Here is a 22,692-nt window from a genome sequence, read left to right on the forward strand (position 1 = left end):
CATAAATCAGAAACTGAGAATTTCAATCCTCTTACTCGTACTAGTTTATTTAAAACAAAACAAAGCCTCTTCTGTTCCTTAACAAGAGGAGTCAGTTTTCTCTAGAACTGTTTTTAAAATTTTCATCTTCATATTAAATTTTAAAAAATTTACTTGTTTATGATATGTGTATGTGATTTTCTTTTTTGGTCTCTCTCTCTCTCTCTCTCTCTCTCTCTCTCTCTCTCTCTCTCTCTCTGTGTGTGTGTGTGTGTGTGTGTGTGTGTGTGTGTGTGTGTGTATTTTCTCCCCTTCTACCTTCATGGGTTCCAGGGATTGAACCCAGGTCTTCCAGCTTATGTAGCAAGTGCTTTTGCCCACTGAACCATCTTGCCAACCATGTTTTAAACTTTTCATGTGATTTTCTTATATTTTTCAATGTGTTTTTCTTGCTATTTGATTTCCTTCCTGGATAATTTGAACAATATTGGAATATTGCTTTGAATTCTGTATTAGCATAACATTTTTATTCTCACTCTTAAGAGACACATGAAATTTCTTAGAAATTCCAATACCTGTGGTGTTTTTCCCCTCGAAAGAGACCAGTCTTCTGACGCTGAGACATTCTTGCCACAGCAAACCCAGAACTCATTAGCATTTCGTGACTAAACATTCTAGAAGAGGGCACACTTGGGGAGTTTTGGATTTTGCACTTTGAAGCTTGGGGAAGGTGGTATGATTACACCTTCCACCGTGCGTCTTTTGGTTCTTCTTGTGGACAGTCCCACACAGCCCAGTCTGTCTCAGACTTCACGGGTAGCCAAGGATAACCTTGAATCCCTGCCCCTCCTGTCTCTGCCTCCTTGAGTGCTGGGATTAAAGGCTTGCAATGGCACGGGGGTTTTGTGATGCTGGAGGTTGAGTCCGGGTGGGATGTTACTGTTCGGGGAATGTCACAGGGTCTCTGAGAAAGGGATTCACACTGTGAAGATATTTCAGATGTAGTATTTTGGCTTGTTCGTCGTCAAAGTGCCACAGTCGAGCTACTTTGTATGCATGTAGTGTTCCAGAATGTTCCTCGTTCCCAAGAGAAACAAATCCCAGAGAATCACAGAGAATGCATGCGCTTCTGTGATCATGGGGTAGTTGGTGACAGGGAGTGGGGGTCCTTGCTTGGTTTCCCTGCTCGGTGGATGGAATAGCATCTCTGTGTTCATGGGGGGAGCTGGTGAGAGGAAGTGGGGTCCTTGCTTGATTTCTCTGCTCTGAGGAGGGAATAGCATCTCTGTGTTCATGGGGGGAGCTGGTGAGAGGGAGTGGGGGTCCTTACTTGGTTTCCCTGCTTGGTGGCTATAGCTGTACTATAAACGGCTCTTTACCAGGAACTCGTGCAGTGAAAAGGAACCTGCAGCTTTGCCTCAGCTGGGGTTAGCTGCCCTTCGTGGTGACTCTCAGGTGCTAAGATGCTGATGAGGGAGTCTGGCTAATTAAGTATTAATAATGGAAAAACCTGTCAGAATCATTGCAGTAATAATGATAAAACCAAAATGATTCATTGCAGTTAGACACTGCTCAAAAATTCAAGTCACTGTGCTGAGTCATTGATTCCCCCCTGTTGGGTGGAGTCTAAGTCTCCTGGGTACAATGCCTTGGCTTATGTCTTGGCTGTCTCTGTGCCTTTAATGCTTACACGGAGGAAGTGACACCGGAGGAGTATGGATTCCACATACTCTGCAAGATTGTGTTTCACTTCAACTTTTCAGAGGACTTGACTTCTGTTCCCAGCAACCACATCCCGTGGCTCACAACCTCCAGTGACTTTAGCTCCAGGAAAATCTGTGACACTTTTCTGGCCTGTGCAGGTACCCCCATATACATACACATGCACACATAGAGAGAGACACACTTGTACATATAAATAATAAGAATAAATCTTTAATCTGGCCTGTGCAGGTACCCCCATATACACACACATGCACACATAGAGAGAGACACACTTGTACATATAAATAATAAGAATAAATCTTTAATCTGGCCTGTGCAGGTACCCCCATATACACACACATGCACACATAGAGAGAGACACACTTGTACATATAAATAATAAGAATAAATCTTTAATCTGGCCTGTGCAGGTACCCCCATATACACACACATGCACACATAGAGAAAGACACGCTTGTACACAAAATTAATAAGGACAAATCTTTAAAAAATAGTGTGCTTTACCTGTTTGAACTGGTGGTGTGTCTTAATTTTGCACAACATTGTAGTAGTTTGATAGATTCCTCACAAATCCTGCACAGGAAAGCTCAGTGTGTGGGGGTGGAAATCACATTTGTGTGCCGTGCGTCTTTGTTTGGAGGCCAGAGGTCAGCACTGGGTGTCTTTCTCTCTCGCTCTCCCCTCTGGTTTTTGAGACAGACCTGGAACTCACTGATTGGCTAGACTGACTCGCCTGCCCACCACCAAGCTCCAGAAGTTCCCCATCTTCCCCTCCAGAGCCACCATTACAGATGTGTGAGGCCATGCCCAGTTTTTCCACGTATTCACGCTTACACAGCTGCCGCTTCCAAACGGAATCATCCCCCAGTTTCCTGCTAGCCACTTTTGTCTTCTTCTAGGAAAACATACTGGGAAGAAAACATGAATTTATTTGTATTGTACATTCACGGCAGGTTTGGCTGACAAGCGGTGTAAGTCATTGAAGCTCCAGTCCTTACATATGGAGGTTTACAGGAATCTTATCTTTGTCCTGAGTTACACTTCCTGACATTTTGTGTTCCATGGCAGATGAGGTTGCATGCACGGTCTGCAGTAAACCGTCGCAGTGTGCATGGCTTAGAGTTAAGCTACGGTGTCTATGTAAGACACCTTTAAGATCCTGACAATGTAAAACATCGCTGTTCGGAGACTTGCAGAGTTTGCTAAATAGCTCATGCCTCAGATTGCCCACTAGTCATCTTGGCATGATGAGGAGAAAATACATAACAGGCAATAGAAAATAATTCTGCTGTCAATTGTGTCCACATGGGAGAATTAGCAAGTTGCATTCATAAGCAACTCGATGAAGCGTTCAATACATGTTAGTACAGTCTCCCTCCAGAACTGTTTCTTACTCATGTCATTCTAATAAGGATCTGAGGAGGCAAATCAATGAGTTTAAGTTCTGGTCTCAATACCTATGTTAAAAAATATGTAGCTTATGCCCTGGCAATACTGAAGCATGCGTGGGTAGCCCATGTATGGCAGTTCTGTCGAAACTGTCCCTATTGGGGTTCATGGTCCAAGTTGATGAGAACGACTGACCACGTCTTCTCTTCAAGAGGGCACCCAGATCTCATTACAGATGGTTGTAAACCACCATATGGTTGCTAAGAATTGAACTCAGGACTTGGAAGAGCAGGCAGGGCTCTTAACGGCTAAGTCATGTCTCCAACCCTATGTACCCCTTGAGGAAATCACTTGTTCTCTCTGAGCCTCCGCTTCTTTATCCGGAAAATGTGATGGCCATAGTATCTATTTGGCAGTGTTGTTCTGAGTATTGAAAGATATCTGCATACAGAGAGGTATCTACCATATTGTATAGCGGTTCGTGAAGGTTACTTAGTCACAGTAGAAAGTTAGCTCGTAGGATACGTGGGTGTGCATCAGGATGAAAATAAAGCATAGCAGGTGCCTGGCACATGGCACGTTACTGACACAGACTTGCCACTATTCGTATCTGTGCGCTTCAAAGCAGTAAGAGAACATTTAAAATTGGGGTATAGAATCCGGCTAGTGTATCCGCTCCTTGTATAGAGTAGCGATTTAGGTATAGGCGTTGGTGGAATTGCATCATGGCCTTGGCTGCTCCAGGAGCTCCTATTCAGCCATTTCCTTCGGGGTCGTTAAGAACGCCACTCACTGCCATTCAGGCTGCACTAGGGGTCTGTGTGGGCTGGGTTGGTGCCGACATATCTGTGATTAACTTACAGATGTTCATTGAGCAAAACAAGCTGAAGAGGCAAAGCCAGCTTCTGCTGCAGAGCTCCCTTCCCGACCAGCAGCTGTTGAAAGCTTTAGACGAAAACTCAAAACTCATCCAGCAGCTTGAAGAAGAGAGGATCCAGCATCAGCAAAAGGTAACTGATTTTACTCTGGAGAGGGGGACGTACACTCGTGCAGACACACACATGTGCGCACACATGCACGTACACATAAACACACATACACACATGCTCACACAGACACATCACACACATATACATACACATAATCATACATTAAAACAGGTGCTTGTGAGGCTTTCTAGAATTCCATATTTTTCCTTCTTTACTAAATTCTAAATATCTTTGAGAAAACAATAGCTACCAAGTGAATTTAATGTACTGCCCAGCTAAAATTTATAGCTCACTGGCATGGGGTCTTTACAATGACCCTGAAGCCGGTCATTAATAATGAGTTTGGAGAAGCAAGGAAAAGGACAGGACTCAGTGTACTGAGCAGTTTGCAGTCTTGAAGTCTGTTTGGGAAGGTACAGTTTTCAGAGACGTAGGAGAGTGTATTGGTTTTGCAGAGGCCTTATTCTGAGAGGGAGGGGGGAGGAAAGCTTGCATTAGTAATTGTTTTCGCAGTTACGGATCCTGGCCATGCAGGTTTGTGTAGATATCTGTAGTGCGGACTCCGTAGTGCTTGTTCAGTTTGCAGGAGTAGCGCTCTTCAGGTCAACATGGCCCAGTCCCTCTGTGTCAGGCGGAGAGGCTTGCCATTGTGTTTGGGGAGAGAAGAAGGCAGAAGACAGACTTGCAGGAGCCACTTCAGAACAGCGATGTCAGTATTTGTGGGTCCTTATAGCAGACCTCCTTCGTGAGGAAAGGCTGTTAGCGGCAACCGGCTCTCACCTGTCAGTATCTCAGAGCATCAGCCTCTCCACTTCTGACGTTGTTTTACCTCTAGCAGTGAGGTCGAGCTGGCTTTCTGTGTTCTCCGTGGGAAGTGTTGGCAGATATTCACAAAGCTTCTGCTCCCCAAGGCCAGAGGTGGAGAATTTCTTTTTCTGCCCCCACATGCAAGAATTGCCTTCTCAGAAAGAATTTGTGCGTGTGTGGGGGTGGGTGGTGTCGTGTGTGTGTGGTGTCTGTCTGTGTGTGCGTGTGTGTTTACCTTGTGTTAAAATTTAACTTTTGGTCCTGAGAAGACAAACCGTAATTGTTGTTAACTTGGTTAGTAGGTAATGCATGCCTGGACCTCGCTGAACTGAATTGAAACAACTCTAGCATTGAGTTGTTTTCTGTGTTCCTGTCTGGCAAAGGAGCAGAGGTCGTTGTGGTTGAAATTGTAGCAATTACTAGTTCTACAGGCTTCCTCCTGTCCTAATCCTGGTACTTTCTACTCTGTGTGGTATAAATAGCTCCTACTTGAACACAAAGTCCCTCATAGATTCATTACTTTTGAAAACACAGATACTTTGCTTTGGCATTTTTAAAATAGTGTATGTTCCTTATTGTAAACACATTTTTTTTAATCTAAAAATGGTAAAAGAAAATTAAGATTACCTAAAAATCCAAAGTGTATACTTTTGGGCAACTTGAACCTTATATAAATCATGTTTTTATGATGTATATATGGTTTGTTTAAATGGAGTTATGTGATGCATGGCCTTCTTTAAACTTTTTCAGTTGGTAATATATCTTCTCACCTAAGTATGTATTGAACTATGTGGGGCTTTTGTGTTTATTTTTTTCTCCCTGAGACAATGTTTCTCTGTACAGCTCTGACTGTCCTAGAACTCACTCTATAGACCAGACTGGCCTCAAACTCACAGATCTGTGTACTATGGCCTCCTCTGTGCGGGGATTAAGGGAGTGTTTCCCCAATGCCAGCTGAACGATGGTTTTATATGGCTGCATCGTGTTTCCTTATCGTCTGTGAAATAATACTGCTGGTGGATTGTTTAGGTTATTCTTAGGTTTTCAAACACATTTTCAGGATGTGTTTTCATATTGGCCTAAGGCTCACTGCTTTTGGCTGGCTAGTGTTGAGTGCTATGGATCGAATCCAGGGCTCTGCATGTACTAAGCAAGCGTTTGAACACTGGGTCACAAATACATAAAAACCCTACTATTGGGACTGGAAGGATGCCTCCGCAGTTCACAACCACAGCAACTCCAGCTCCAGGGGATCTGCTGCCCCCTTCTAGCCTCTAAGGAAACTGCACACATGTGGTATGAACATATACATGCAGGCAAACACATAAAATATCATTTAAAAAATGCCATTACTGACAAAAAGGCCTCTCTCTTCCTCCCTGTCCCCTCCCCGTGGGTCCCAGTACTCTTTTAAAAATATTGTCAAATTTTTTTCTTGGAGAAGAATATAGAAATAATATGTCTGTTTTAAAATAAGTTTTAGATGTTATTTTACTCTTGTGACTTTTAGTCTATAACTGACTTCTCAGTAAAACTAATAGAAAGCAGAATAGCTAGCTGTTTAGCCAGTGCTGGTGTCGTCTACACCCAGAATCTGTGTGATTTACGGTGAGTAGGAATCTTTCTGCTATGAAATAGTCAAGTGAGAGTATTCGTCCTCTGCCCCTTTCCATCCACAAGGGGAAATGCCGGCCCTGTTCCAGCTGTGTCTAACTTACAGGTCAAAGAGTTGGAGGAGAAGCTGGAGAATGAGGCGCTGCACAAAGAGATCCACAACCTCAGACAACAGCTGGAGCTCCTGGAAGAGGACAAGAAGGAGCTGGAGCAGAAATACCAGAGCTCGGAGGAGAAAGCCAGGAATCTGAAGCATTCAGGTGGGTCATGCCCACAGCAGAGCCTGCCGCGCAGCTGGTTCTGAGTGCTATGGGGGAAGAAAGAACCAAACTTGTTTGTTGCTTGTTATTGTTTATTTATGTTATTGTGTGTGTGCACGCATGCATGTGTGTGTGTGTGTGTGTGTGTACACGTGCGCACATGCACGCTCGTGTGCCTATATGTGGACACTAGAGCTCAGCTTCAGGAGCTGCCCACCCTGTTTTCCTTTTTAAACATTTATCTTTATTTTATGTGTATGAGTGTTTTACTTGCATGCACATCTATACACCATGTGTGTCCCTGATGCCTGTGGAAGCCAGAAGAGGCGTCAGAATCCATGAACAGAAATTATGGATAGCTCTGAATCACCATGTGGATGCTGGGAACCGAGCCTAGGTCCTCCACAAGAGCAGCGAGTACTTTCAGCTGCTGAGCCATCTTGTTTGGTTTTGGTTTCATTTTTTGAGATAAGATACCTCTCAGTAGTGTCTGGAGCTCACCAGTAACGTGGCGTGCTGACCAGGGAGTCCCACAGCCCCCCCCCCCCACCTGTCTACATTTTCACAGCTCCAGGATTACAAGCTTATAGACCACACCCAGCTCTTTTCCTGGGTGCTGGGTACTTGACCGCAAGTCCTACTTGCTTACACAGTGAGTGTCATACTGACCAAGGGATCTCTGCAACCTACAGACTTGCTTTTTAAATGTCTTCATTTCCAGCCATCACAGTTAAGCAGAGCAGGGTCATCAAACCAAGTCACAAAAAAAGCACAAGTACATAGAGCCTGTGTCAGCTTCCTGCACAGAACCAAGGCCTAGCGGATTAGCATGGAAGACCCAAACTGCCAGCATCTCTGGGCCTTTCAAAGGATTGCTCATTGAACACTTACTTAGTCTGTTCATTTTAGAGTGCTTTTTCAAAAAAGAATTGAAGTCTCCTTTCTTTCCTTTTTTTCTTTAAATAATACCCTCATCTCTGGTATTTGTGTCTCCTTCATCTTTGGGGTTTAATTATACGTATGAAATATTACTTTCTATGCCACGCCTAACAATGAAATAGGCAACAATATGTATATTAAATGGGAAAACTTTTAAAAAAAAAACACCAGGGATTCTGAAATCAAAGGATTTATTCATTCAGTGCTGGAAGGCTCATGAAAATGTAGGAGCTGGATTACGACACAGCTATAAGTCTCTGAGAAGGTAGGTAATTTACGGCAGGTACATTTCTCTTTATCACAGCCTCAATGCTCCCTTCAGATATTTTCCATTAGTTTTATAATAGAAATTTGAAATCTATGCAGAAGAACCATGTAGGCTTTTTTTTCCTTTCTGAACGATTCAGTACTTTTTAAAAATTCACAATGAAAAATGATCACGATTTACTTAAAAAAAACCAATCCAAAATTAAGAAAATGTCAACTTTTTTTAGTAACTGTCTGAATAGCCTATAGGCAAAGCCATCTTTATAGTACATGGAAGGAGCGGGCATTGCAGATGTCTGAAATCCTAGCTTGACCTGATTTGTTTAGGATCTGTGATGTCAGAAGCCAGTTCTGTCATGGCCCAATGAGAAATGCAGGAGAAGGGCTGGAGGGATGGTTCTGGCATTCAGAGCACTGCCTGCTCTTGTAGAGGGTGAGGGTTTGACTCCCAGCATCTACACATTCCCTCCCCAGAGGACCCCACACCCTTCTTTGACCTCTGCAGGCACTGTATACATGTGAACGCGCATTTATGCAAGCAAAAACACTCCTATAATCAAATCAAATAAATCTGAACAGTCCAGAAGGAAAGAGTCCATGCATATGTTCTGTGTATGGTGGTGAATGAGCGTTATCCCAGCTCTCAGGAGGCTTAGGGTTAGGCTAGGGTCAGGGTTCTCTGAAGGAACAGGGCTGATAGGAAAGACATGTATAAGGGATTTATTAATCTGGATTACAGGCTGTGGCCCAGATAATCTATATAATATATAATAATGGCTATTTCTCTACAGAAAGGTCAAGAATCTTAGTTGTTTAGTCCATGAGCCTGGAGGTCTCAGCGGTCCCAGTCTGATGCTGGGGTCCAGGAGGATTCCACAGAGCTTCTGGTCTTTAGACTATGTTAGAAACTTGAAGAAATGGGTTCTAACTCTAGGAAAGAGGAGTGTTTTAGCATCACGAGAGATGAACTTGTCAGGGCAAAGAGCAAAAAACCAAGCTTCCTTCTTCCATGTGCTTTTTCTTGGCCTGCCACCAGAAGGCGTGGTCCTCGTGAGAGTGGATCTCCCATAACAAATAGTTGACCTACACACATTCTCTCTCTCTCTCTCTCTCTCTCTCTCTCCCTCTCTCTCCCTCACTCTCCCTCTCTCTCCCTCTCCCTCTCTCTCTCTCCCTCTCTCTCTCTCCCTCTCCCTCTCTCCCTCTCCCTCTCTCTCTCTCCCTCTGTCTCCCTCTCCATCTCTTTCCCTTCCTTCCCCCTCCCCCCCTCCATCTCTCCATCTCTCCATCTCTCCATCTCTCCATCTGTCTCAGAAGACCCCCAGATCCCTTTGGAAAGTAACAGAAGCACATGTGTGTTGGGGCAAGTGTTTTCCTAGCCCACGCTGCCTATTTCAGGACTGAGGGGTCAAGCATGACCTGAACACATACAGTATGTGTGCCCATTACCTTTTAGGCCATAGTATGTATTTCTTCTCTTTCGTGGTGTGGGGAATTAAGCCCCGGGTTGTGTGCTTGCTAGGCAGGAGCTCTAGAACAGAGCTGCACCCCTGGCACTCTGATAGAAATTAAACTGAGCCCCCGAGAGTCAAGAGCTGCTGTCCCCGGCTCTGTACACTGCTCCGTTCCCATTGGTGGTGTCTAATAAATGCCTGTCTTGGGGTGACTGAATGAATGAATGACATTTCTTCAGAAGAGCAAAAAGTTTGTTACATTACAGGCCGTTAGGAATGTGGACCTAGCTAAAACTCCAGTACTTGCTGGTTTTGAAGGAAACTAAGCGTAGGAGAGAGGAATGCCATTATTAAAATGTGTTGCAAATGTCATCTTTAAAAGGAGCCCTCAGTCCACACGCTTTCAAAGTCTAGCATGAAGAATTCCTTGGTCTTTGAGGAGTGAAGTCCGTTGTCAGAAATATTCCTTCAGCCTGCTCAATTCTTTCTCCCCACGCATTAGCCACGTTCTTTTGTCTACACGGGAAAATAAGGCAGTGAACTTCAACAGACGAAAGGCCAGCTATGTTGTCATTGATGTTCTAAATGACAGGAAGTCTAACTGTGCCCCATCATCATCTGAGAGAGGCAGTGTTTTTCTGTCGTGTGAGCAGTGTGCAGTGGTTCATCTCAGGTCTCTCTGAACCCTTGCTTCCTGTACAGTGGATGAACTCCAGAAACGAGTGAACCAGTCGGAGAATTCGGTGCCTCCCCCACCTCCTCCTCCTCCGCCTCTCCCCCCTCCACCGCCCAATCCAATCAGGTGAGTATCATGGAGGAACCTCCTGCTGCCTCAACGTCCTTGTCCTTGGCCCTGCAAGTCATACTGGTCTTTTTTTATTTTCTTTTCTTTTTTCCTTTATTTTCTGAGACAGAGTCTCACGTACCCCAAGCTAGCCTTGAGCTCACTCTGTAGCTGAGGATGACCCTGAATCTTGTCCTCTGACATCCACCTCCCTAGTGATGGGATCATAGACACTCCATCAGGCCCAGCTTCTGCAGTGCAGGGAGTCAAACTCTGGCTTTACGCATACATGCTGGGAACTGTTCCACCAACTGAGATACATCCTCAGAGGGACAGTAAAGAGCACCAAAGACCATTTCCTAGAGACCATTGTTTTTCCTGATTCTTGTATATCCTTGGTTTTAAGTCATCTTTCAAGGAAATTCTCACAGCCAATGTGTCCTTGGAGAACCTGGATTCCTTGGCAATGTTCCAAACTCAAAGAACTAGACATTTATCTTTTTTCTTAGATACTTCTCATTTTAAAATGCCTTGCCTAACACTAGGATTTCCTTCACTTATGAGACCAAGGAAATTTGAGAGTCTCCAAAGTGTCTTACTCTTTTTCCCCCACTAATTTGAATTTGGAGATTCTAGCTTATTTATTTCTTAAAAGTTCTAAATTAAAACTTAAACCTACTAATTGTTATAAACTAGTAATCAATCTAAAAGTACTAAATATCTTTTATCCTAATGCTTATAGTTAAGTCTTTTGTAATTCTGAGAGTAGAACCTTCCAGAAGAAAAGTTACTGTTTAAAGTCTTGGGGAAGGAATCCTATATGCAAGCAGAAATCCTCTTTTTCTTAGGCCTGGCTTGCTCGTCATCTTTGCTTCTCTCTGATGTACATTCTAGAGAGACTTGGCCTCTGTGAGTCTATCCACCACCATCCAGAATTAGATAAGTCAGGCTACTTATTTTGGTGGCTGCCTACCTCCTCGTGATGTTCGTTAGCTGCCTTTGAATAATTTATTCTTGAACAAATGGCATTTAAACCTTTGCTGGATGTTTTAGCTTTCATTAACTCATGCGATTTGTTTAATCCTTTCACACAGAGAAGCTCTTTATTCCCTCCTTGCACCTTAGCTGATCCAGCTGAATAGACTGTGTAGCATGTTCCTCCCACACGACTATGGAAATGGGACTTGGCTTTTGAAAAAGCGTCTCATTACTTTGCCTTGCCGAGCTGGGTATGACATAATCTACTTTAAGCTATTGAAGTAGCTGAGGTTAAATAATCTTTACAGGTGATCCAGTCCAAGAGTCAATTGAAAGAATTTCAGGTATTTTAAATTCGCTCTCTCCTGGGTAGCTAAGTCTGGAGGAGATATTCCAAAGGTGACATTTAAAATGGGAAATGCGTCGCTTTGATCTTTTCTCTCAAGTCTAGAATTCTGAGCTGATAAGAAAGGTCACTCCTATGAGAAGGGAGAACTATTAAAAAGCAATTACAGTCTTGCTGTCGGCCTTTGATTTTTAGCCTTAGAAATGCTGAGAGCCCCTAGAATTTAAAGTATAATCTAAATAGAATTTCCTCCAAAGAACTCTTTGCAGTTATACTGAGAAATGAATATAAGAATCAATATGCCTCAACTACTGACTCTTTATAAGACTCTTAAAAGAAAATTTTCACTGAATAATACAAATAACTTTTAAGATAGATTTAAATAGTATGGGATATAACTTTTCAGAAAAAAATAATTGGTGAAAAATGCTTTCTTGTCAAAGATATATTTGCATATGTATTGAGCTTTCATGGGTACTAAACCCACTGATGGTTCCAACTTTGTTCTCAAGCCATTGTTTTTATACTAATATAGATCATGGATAGAAAAGAACATGGTATGGATAGGGAAGGTCTCAGCACAATGCCTTTCTCGGTGGCTTTATGGCTTCTCTTCAGCTCCTCCCATTCCTTTGACCTAGAGGACAGAGAAGCAATAGAGGAAGGAAGGATGGCTGGGTTACGTTGTAATGAAGAGAGGAAGTAGGGTAGGTCTTGGACAAGCAAGTCTCATGGGGAAAGGAATGAGTCCTCCAGCATGGCAGAGCCCATGGGATGTGTATGTAGACAGAGATGCAAATAAGCATTGCCGTGCATGCTTAGGCATGGGGATTCTTCTAGTAAGTGGGCTATTTCATTATGCAAACACCATAGTGCTGACTTACACAATCAAAGATGCTGCCACGACTTAATGCAATCGAAGATGGCTGTCAACCTAATAGGCAATATACTCTTCCAAGACCTTTTGTAGCATGATTAGTAAAATCTCAGAGACAGATATTGGGGTTCATCCTGAAGGTCAGAAAAGCAAAGCAGCCAAACACTGGCTCTTACCTCTACCTTAGTCCAAAATAATGATCCTTCCTCCAGGAATCTCAGAATGAGACTGTGTCTGAGAACTGTCTCCTCTCATTTTATAATCCTCTCTAGTTCTGGGATTAAGGGCGTGCACTGCCCAATTTCTTTGGCAAACTAGTGTGGCTGCTGGTATTAAAGGTGTGTGTCATCACTGTCTCGAGTATAAGTGATATGGGATTCCCCTCTGTATGCTGAGAATATCATTGGTTAATAAAGGAGCTGCTTTGGGGCTATAGCAGAGCTACAGGGGAACAGAGCTAGGTGGGGAAAACTAAACTGAATGCTGGGAGAAAGAAGGGCGGAGTTAGAAGCCATATAGCCCCTCCAGAGACAGATGCCAGAACTTTATCCAGTAAGCCACAGCCTCATGGTAATACACAGATTACAAGAAATGGGTTAAATTAAAATATAAAAATTAGCCAATAAGAAGCTAGCACTAATAAGCCAAGCAGTGATTTAATTAATACAGCTTCTATGTGATTATTTTGGGGCTAAATGGCTGGGAACCAACAAGCGGCCTCCTGCAACATGTAAGGCTGGCCAGTGTGGCTGTTTTACTTTGCTGATCTTCAGGCAAACTTTACTTATTAAAATACAAATGAAATGCAACTACAGCCACTGTCATATATGTGATCTGCGTTGACCGAATGGACTCTGTAGATTCATTCTAGGGAACTGACTTGTGTGATGATAGAGTCCCAAGATCTGGAGGGCAAGTGGGCAAGCTGAGTACCCCGGATACCTGCTGGGTGTCATTCAAGGTTGAGTCCAAGACTAAGCACCTGTGGGAATGCTATTCCAAGGGCTGGCAGCCTTGAGACCCAGGAAGTCAAGGTGTTCTACTTAAAAGACAGAAGAGACTCTTTCTAATTGGTGGCACGAGCTGCCAATCTTTGTTGAAGGCAGGAGGCTTTCCGTGATTGGATGAGGTCAACGTCTGGGAGGTAAACATGCCTCTCAGCCTACCAAGCTAATTAGTGGTGAAAGTTTGAAAGTGTGGTCCCGTATGTCATGGTTGAGCCATCTCACCTGTTGAGTGGCTCCCATTTTCTGTATTTCTCTGTAGAATGTGTAGTTGGACTTCTTTGGTCCCATCAATTCCTCAATAATGACACTGGGACCTTTTATTTATTATGAAAGCTCAGCCAATAACTTAGGCTAGTTCCTAATTAGTTCTTATAACTTAAATGAACCCATTTCTATTACTCTAAATGCTGCCACGTGGCTCGTGGCAGTTACCTCTCCTCCTGCAGGTCTTGCTTGCTCTCCGTCTCTTGGTGTCTCTTCCCAGTGTCCTCCGTGCCCCGAAAATCCTGCCTGACTATTCGCCGTTCAGCTTTTAATTAAATCAATCCGAGTGACACATCTTCACAGTGTACAAAAAAAAAAAAAATTATTCCACAACATTTAAGTTCTATCTTGATAGTTTGTCCTCTGTCAATGAAATGGATTGTCCTTGAAAACGGCGTCTCCAGCTCAGGCTTCAACTGTGAGCTGACATTTTTCTCATCCACTTAGGTGATGAACAATAAAGAATGTGTGTTCTTATTTCATAAGTGCAAATATATAAGTAGTCTGTGCAGTATAAATCTCTGTTTTGTCACTTTTCTGTACAATAATACTCAGTGTACCCAGATAGGACGTCCTTAGAGTGTGGTATCAAATGAGAAGAGGCCTGTGCACCCAGATAGGACGTCCTTAGAGTTTGGTATCAAATGAGGAGAGGCCTCTGACTGTACCCAGATAGGACGTCCTTGGAGTGTGGTATCAAATGAGAAGAGGCCTCTGACAGCTGAGGACCCCACACACACCCTGCCATGCACTGGCAAGTGGACTTTGAATCCTCTTGAGTTCATTTGTATCATGAAAAAAATAAAAACCAAGCTTACAGCATTTTTTTTCTTATAATACTGGAGATAAAAATGTGATTTAAAAAATTAAAGTGTACAAATTAGAAAGTCTGACTTTAAAAATAATTAAGAAAATCAAGCACCTCTTTGTTTGTGGGTTGGAAACTGGAGCATCATCTTTTATGATTTTTCAACATTTTTTAACCTATTTTTATTGGGCTGTATTCTGTGATTTCATTCATAGAATTAATTTAATCTATTTGCTAGGGTTTTTTTTTACTCTCCATAATGCATCTTAATGGCTCATAGTTTTGTTAAATTTTAATCTGGTCCAGTTGGTCATTATTTAGATTTTTATGAACTCTTAAAAACCCAGGCTGGAGAGACAGTAGTGCAGACATGTTCTGTCCCCAGGGACATGGCCCACACTGTACACAGTCGGGTGGTCTGTTCTCCTGTTTCTGTCCCCGGGCACACGGCTCACATTGTACACAGTCAGATAGTCTATATTCCTGTTTTTTTAAGCAGATACTCCGCTGGAATTGAGCTATGTGTGAATACCTGCTGCGCCATATTCCCTATCTGTACTCCTATTTCATGTCAAACACCCCCTAACTCTTTCATCCTTCCTTGTATCTGGAATGCACTTCATAGGTAACCAGTACTTCTTGGATAACTCGTTCTGTATTTTATACACACGCATGAAAATTTTCCACATCTGTTTCTTTTTCTAAAGCTGTGTGTGTTAGTGGTGACCCTCAGTCCCACCTTCTCTTGGTAGATGGTTTTTGTTTGTTGTTGTTGTTGTTTTTCAAGACAGGGTTTCTCTATAGCTTTGGTGCCTGTCCAGAACTAGCTCTTGTAGACCAGGCTGGCCTCGAACTCCCAGAGATCTGCCTGCCTCTGCCTCCGGAGTGCTGGATTTAAAGGCGTGTGCCACCACCGCCCGGCGGTAGATGGTTTTATATAGGAAACTAAGACATTTTCCTTTTCTGTAAGCAGTTGAAAATGGTGATATTGAAAAGCAGAAAGCAGGCTGCTTAAATTCTAATCATGCAAGTGTAGGAGTTAGGTTATCCCTGACCATTTAGAAGAACTATCCATTTTTGCCTGGCTGCAGTTGTGTGCACCTTTAATCCCAGCACTCTGGAGGCAGAGGTAGGTGGATCTCTGAGTGAGTTCGAGGCCAGCCTGGTTCCAGGACAGCAAGGTCTATACAGAGAAACCCTGTCTCAAAAAGAAAAAGAAAAAAAAGGAAAGGAAAGGAAAGGAAAAGAAAGGAAAGGAAAGGAAAGGAAAGGAAAGGAAAGGAAAGGAAAGGAAAGGAAAGGAAAGGAAAGGAAAGGAAAGGAAAGGAAAGGAGGAGGGAAGGAAGGAAGGAAGGAAGGAAGGAAGGAAGGAAGGAAGGAAGGAAGGAAGGAAGGAAGGAAAGAAAGAAAGGAAGGAAGAGAGAGAGAGAAAGGAAATACTCATTATACTAGGTGGACCATAAGGCAGCCTCTAACTTTTTTGGAATCTTTTTCTTCTTCCCAAAGATCTCTCATGTCTATGATCCGGAAACGATCCCACCCCAGTGGCGGCAGTGCTAAGAAGGAAAAGGCCACTCAGCCAGAAACAGGTAAGCTTATTCTCTGTTCAGTTTTCTGGAAGTGAGTGATGTGGACAGCTTGTCGACAAACTCTGAAGAGCCTATTGGAAGAGAAGTGTGAAGAACTGCAAGAAACTCACTAACGGGCACTGCCTTCCTATAGCTCATTGTCTAGAGGAGATCAGTGTGCCCGTGTCCCTCACTACAAAGAGAGGGTTTAAAAAAAATTGCTTTTGTTTGGGAACAGGTCATTTGGGGCATGATGGAGGAAGAGTAACTCCAAAGGAGATTTGGAGAAAGACTCCTTATCAGTGGTGACAAAAGGAAGTCTTATCAAATACCTTATCAGCATATACTACTACATTGTCACGTGATGACCACACAAGACACTGAAGTCACATTCTGTGTACTTAGACATGGTATGAACAAGCGGCTCTCCATGTAAATGTGACATCATTTAGTACAGTCTTTGGGAAACACTGTGGGAAGAACACATTTCTAAGAAACTATGATGGCAGACTGCTGGCGTCAAAAGGCAATATTCAAGTTGATTTGGACCATAAGAGAGAGGGTGCTGAGGGTAAAAGTTGCCCAGATAGCACAGTGGTGGGTTCAAAGGTTGAAGCGGGGAAGGAGCTTTATATACCATAAATCCAAGCACTCTGCATCTTTGACTCAGGAGCCAGGGAACAGGTTTCCAAGGCAGTGCTAGAGATTCAGATGTTGGGCTGGAGAGATGGCTCAGAGGTTCTGAGTTCAATTCCCAGCAACCACATGGTGGCTCACAACCATCTGTAATGAGATCTGGTGCCCTCTTCTGGCCTGCAGGGATATGTGCAGGAAGAACCCTGTATACATAATTAATAAATAAATCTTAAAAAAAAAAAAGATTCAGATGCTTCCAGAGAACTTTGAAGTAGGGATGCCGTGAGATTTATCTTTGCTAACAGTCACTCTGGATGAAGTTTGGGAAGAGCAAAGATAAGAAAAGAGAAGGGTAGCCATGGCAGACAGGCAGAGGAATGCTGGTGCCTTAGACTAGGAGTCTCAGACAGGGTGAGAGCTGTCTAGACAGAAAACTGGATGCAGGAAGTAGGTGCCTAGTCATCCAGCTAGGAAGGTAGAGTGCACAGCATCTTGAGAGTCGCTGGAAACGCAAGTCTAGGACCATGTGAGGTAGGCTGGAAGGAGAAGGACCTAGGCATTGAGCAGAAATACTGACTCAGAGCCTATGCACCGAGCTCAGAAGACAGCGGGTGTGAGAGAAGAGCTATGAACTGGGCTACATCCTGACCCACTGTGCCCTCCTTACAATGTGGAGCGCAAACTAGAACCAAGACAGTTGCTCAGCACGTAAGTCTGCCCCACTCCCCGGAGCCCTGCCTTCTCCCTGGCAGACACTGGCTCCTTCTGGCCATATTCTGCTGCTCCTGTAGCCAGAGCCTCAGCAAGATACTGTTGGAATTCTACATCCTCCATGCTGTGTGCCCACAGCTCCTCCTCTGCCTCCACTTACTTATTGTCCTCGTTTGACTTCTGTTGGTGACATAAAAACATCGGCCAAACGCAGTACAGGGGAGGAACAGGTTTGTTTCTGTTTACAGGGTGTAGTCTGTCAGTCACTGAGGAGAGTCAGGGCAGAACGTGAGCAGGAGCTTTTCATAGAGGAAAGCTGCTTGCTGACTCAAAGGCTTATTCTTAAGTCATAGCCCCCCTGTACCCTATACCCTGACCCCTCCACCCTCATCTCTGTAGCTCTGGCTGGCCTGGGACTCACAGAGATCAACTTGCCTCTGACTCCCAAGCGCTGGGATTAAAGGTGTATGCCACAATTCTGGTTTAACTAGCTTTCTTATACAACCCAGGATTGTAATGACATTTCGTTTGCATTTTAATTATTAAAGATTACCTGACGTTCAGAGAGTAAAACAGCTACACTGATCAGTTTTACAAACCAGGCAGTAATGACACACACTTTTAATCCCAGTAGCCACACTAGTTGCCATAGAAACCGGAAGGTAATGGTGCACACCTTTAATCCCAGCACTAGAGAGGATTATAAAACAGGAGGAGACAGTTTTCACAGTCTCATTCTGAGGTTCCTGGAGGCAGGATTGCCATTTTGGACTGAGGTAGAGGTAAGAGCCAGTGGCTGACTGTTTTGACAGCTGAAGTGTTCTGACCTTCAGATTGAACCCCAATTTCTGTCTCTGGGTTTTTCTTAATCATGATACACAGGATCACCTGCCCAGGGAATGTTGCGACCCATAGTGTTCTGGGCCTTCCCACATCTATCAATAATCAAGACAATCTGCCTTAGGCTAAACTGATCTGGGTAATCAGTTGAGGCTCCCTTTCCAGACCACTCTGGGTTGTGTCGAGTTGACGGTAAAGCTGACTAGGATATCTGATTCACTTTAAATTCCATCGCTGTGCTGGGCTCTGGTGTTCAAGTCATTTCCACATAGTTCGGTCTGCTCTCTGAGCAAGAAGTGTGTGTGTGCGCGGGCGTGCGTGTGTGGTGTCTGCACATGCGTGGGTGCAGATGTGCAGGCTTGCATGTGTGCAGAGGCTAGAGGAGAACAACAGATATCCTGCTCCATCACCCTCCTCCGTACTTAGTTGAGAATTCTCTTATTAAACCAGGAACTAGTTTGGCATTCAGCAAGCTCCTTCAGTCCTCCTTTGTTTGACCACCACAGTGCTGGGATCATAGGCACTCGGAGCCAAACTCAGTTTTTTACATGGGTTCTAGGAATTTGAACTCAGGTCCTCATGCTTATATAGTAAGTGCTCTTACCTACTCAGCCACCTCTGCAACCCCATAATCCCTTTTGGGGAGAGGCAATACTGTAGTCAAGAAATTCCTTTAATTTTATAACCTAAGGTCAGCTCTAAACTCATTCAAACATAATGTGCCCTTTTGGTAGTTTTTAACATCACAATTTTTAACATCTTCTTTAAAAATATAGCAAAACAGGGAAGTAAAAATAAATTCCACTTCTTCTTGGTAATAAGCAGAGATTTGATTGGGTACTGAGGTGACAGTTTTGTCTATGGGTCTCTCTCTCTCTTCTAAGATCTAAGTTATTTTCCAAGTGGGTCTTAAAATTTAAGCCCCAATTAATTACATGTAGCTTTCTGATCCAAGACTGACCTTGAAGCGCTAACTCAAAGAACCTTTGATTTTTTTTTAGCCCGTGGCAGTTCAATAACATTAGACCTGTTGTCTTCATTAGTCCCTTTTCTCTAATCTCCAGCATCCTGCATATTTCCATTGTCCCCCTGATTACATGCTTTTGTGAGACAATTACCAACTGTGTGATTGCAGAAAGAATTACAAAACATACCATGAGCACTCCGTAGGTGATTCGTGCCAGTTTATTAGAACTGCTTAATAGTTCAGAAGTTCATATAGATTGCTTTTTGCTATTTCAAAAACAGGTCGGTGGGACGAAGAAAGCTGTGCAGCTAGCTTAGCGCTGCCCTTGTGTTGCGCCTGAGTAGGGAATCTGATAAGAGTGATTTCTTTTCCTTAAGACCAATTAAGCCTTTATATTTGGGGAAAAAAGGCTGAGAAATTAAAGCCTGGTTTATAATCTGTGCACAATACAGATAGTGGCACTTCTCTGAATTGTCACTATGATTCTGGCAAGCAAATATAAGGAACTACTTTAAATTCCTGCTGGTAGATGCTGTAGCAGATTTGAATGGTGGTGGCCCGTAATTCTCCATCTGTCTGCCTTAATTACTTTTTGTATGGTGCATTTAATTGGGCTGCAGTCACTCCTTGCAGAGTGCTAATCTGTTTGTAGGCGGTGTTCCTTTGCCATGCAGCTCTTCCTGGTCTCATTCAAAATGGCAGCCTTTCTGAAAAACAAAACAAAACGAAAACATGGGGCAAGCATTGAAGCTGGTTTCTGAGTTCCCAGGACTAAGTCACATCCTGTGCCAGGTGCTTATGTGCCAGACCTGGTTTTTATCTCCTTTTGAGCAGGCTCAGAAAAGCACTGTGTGTGGACAGTAGATGTTTGTACATAAACGGAATGACTGGGGTGTTGAAATAGGAGCAGCGGGGCTGCGTCCCCAACACCACGGCCACTTGGCTAGCTCATGCCCGAAATAACAACACACAAACTGTATTCATTTAAACACTGCTTGACCCATTTCTATCTAGCCTCTTCTAGGCTAATTCTCACATATTAATTTAGCCCATTTCTAATAATATGTGTAAGCACCCCAAGGTGCGCTTACCGGGAAGATTCTAGCCTACGTCCATCCTGGGTCGGAGCTTCATCACGTATGCCCAGGAGAGCGAAGCAGGGCCTCTGCTCCAGAGAGCAGAGCTATCAAGTCTGAGCTCACTTCCTCTTCCTCCCAGCATCCTATTCTGTTTACTCCTCCCACCTATGTTTTACCCTGTCAGGGCCAAGGAGTTTCTTTATTGCTTAACCAATGAAATCAACAGATTGATATATTACACTCCCACATCACTGGGGGTGAGTTTCTTGTCTGCCCCTTGTAGATATTTGTAGAGAATAAGTTCTCTACCCCCAAAATGCTGTTTTAGGAGCATACAGTTGGTTACCCCCAAAGCATCCCACACTTTTCGTTTGTTGGTGAGTTCTAACTTTTGTGATTGTGTTTCCCACGCTGCCTTTTATGATGATTGCTACTCATTGTCTGTGGAGCAAGATCTCCAATCTCCCAGGAGACAAACCTCCGTGCATTCCCATGAAGAAGTTTCTGGGTTAGGTTAGTGGAGGTGAGAGGACCTGTCCCGACTGTGGGGCTCTGGACTGACTAAAAGGGAAAGCAAGCATCCACCCTCCTCTAACTGACTCCCGTGTGACCAGTGGCTCACACTCCTGAAGAGCTTCCCCTGTGCTGAGCAGAAATAAACCCCTTTTCAGGCGGCTTTTTTCAGATACTTTGTTGCAGCGATGACAAAAGTAACTAAGACATCTGTCAAAAGATAGGACGCTTGGATCTGAAACATGTTCCACAAGGAGACATTTTAATTCTTAGCTTTCCAATAGCTTCTGAGGACATAATTTTCTTTGAAGTCAGGTTGTACTGTGAATGTAGCAGCCAGGCAGCCATTGGTGCTACAGAGTTGAGGACAATGGAAACTTCTAAATTCTGGTGTTCCCACAGAAGAGGAATGGCTGCCCGGGGACCACATGAAGTCTCCTCAGACAGGAAGCCATGAGTTAGGCCTGAAACTAGCACTCATCAGTTTGGGATAATCTATGTCTCCGTTATCTAGAAGGCAGCCTTTGAGGGGCTTAGGTGTCTCTACTCAAAAGTACAGATATAACATCTATCTATAGCCCCAGATTTCAGAAGTCAAGTCTCATGAGAGACTTGAGTGTTCGCCATGCAGATTAGGTCTCTATGGAACCTACTTGGATGTATCAGCTGAAGCAAGTCCACCAGAAATTATATAGGTGTAGAAGCACGTTAATGGTGACGGATGCTCCAAATGATTCCGTGCCTCAGTCATGCAATTCCATGAGAAAATGGTCAACAGATCTCAGTTTTACTCATTTGTATCCCTCCAACTGTGGTATATGCAACAAAGCCAGGCAAAAATAAGACAATAGGGGCTAAGGAGGTGGCTCAGCTAAGAATGTCACTACTCTATAAGCGTGAGGGACTGAGTTCAAATCCAAAAAAAAAAAAAAAAAAACAGGCAAAAACTTTTTCATGCCTGCAGCCCTAACATTTTGGAGACAGAGTCAGGCAGATTCCAAGAGCCTCCTGACTGACTAAACTAACCGGGTGACAAGCAGCAAGTTCAGTGAGAGACCCTTTCTAAGCCAGTAAGGCAGAGGACCAAAAGAAGACACCTGGCCTCCTATTCTGGCCTCCACGTGTGTACAACACACACATACATGCACACACACACACACACACACACACACAAAGTTGGACAGTAGAAGGTTTGAATTTCCCATACATACTTTGCTCCTCAGCCACACACCAACACTGAAAGTGGAAATTCATAATCACATTTGATTGCTTCATTTCAGCTATCGCTGGATGCGTGTTTGTTATTATTAAACCATGAGCAGTTTTAAAATGCTTAAAAAAAGATTTGTATAAATGTTTTCTTTATGCATGATTCCCAAAGAAAAGATGGAATTAAAAATAGATTTGCCTACTTGTTGTTCATTCCTTGACTCTCTTTCTCGTAAAGAGGATATCTCTTGGCCAGGCAATAGTCGCACATACCTTTAATCTCAGCCCTTCGGAGGCAAGGGCAGGTAGCTCTCTGAATTCGAGGTAAGCCTGGTCTACAGAGTGAGTTCCAGGACAACCAGGGCTACAGAGAAGCCAGAGAGAGAGAGAGAGAGAGAGAGAGAGAGAGAGAGAGAGAGAGAGAGAGAGAGAGAGAGAGAGAGACAGAGACAGAGAGAGAGAGAGAGACAGACAGACAGAGAGAGAGAGAGAGAGAATGTTTCTTTGATCTCCGCTTTTAGACAGGTTTTGTTCACCTTCTTTGACATACAGGATGATATAACTTATAAAAAAAACCATCTTTGTGGCAAAAATGAATGATTAGGTAAAGGTTACATTTCTGCAAAACCTGGAGGAGATTGGAAAGATGGCTCAGTGGGTAAGAACATTTGGTGTGGAGACC

At 43.5% G+C, this 22,692-nt stretch overlaps 1 protein-coding gene across 1 annotated transcript in view; it reads left to right on the top strand.

The window, feature by feature from the left end:
* The window catches only part of Shtn1 (shootin 1), a 98,942-nt gene that overhangs the window by 47,836 nt on the left and 28,414 nt on the right, over positions 1 to 22,692 (top strand). The window contains exons 9-12 of the mRNA XM_050149154.1: positions 3,957 to 4,103; positions 6,610 to 6,763; positions 10,126 to 10,225; positions 15,994 to 16,076. Coding sequence (XP_050005111.1) covers positions 3,957 to 4,103; positions 6,610 to 6,763; positions 10,126 to 10,225; positions 15,994 to 16,076 — 484 coding nt within the window. The remainder of the gene's footprint in view (positions 1 to 3,956; positions 4,104 to 6,609; positions 6,764 to 10,125; positions 10,226 to 15,993; positions 16,077 to 22,692) is intronic.

Source organism: Alexandromys fortis, unplaced genomic scaffold, assembly GCF_014885135.2.
Source record: "Alexandromys fortis isolate MF-2015 unplaced genomic scaffold, M_Fortis_MF-2015_v1.1 scaffold_16, whole genome shotgun sequence".
Lineage (NCBI taxonomy): Eukaryota > Metazoa > Chordata > Mammalia > Rodentia > Cricetidae > Alexandromys > Alexandromys fortis.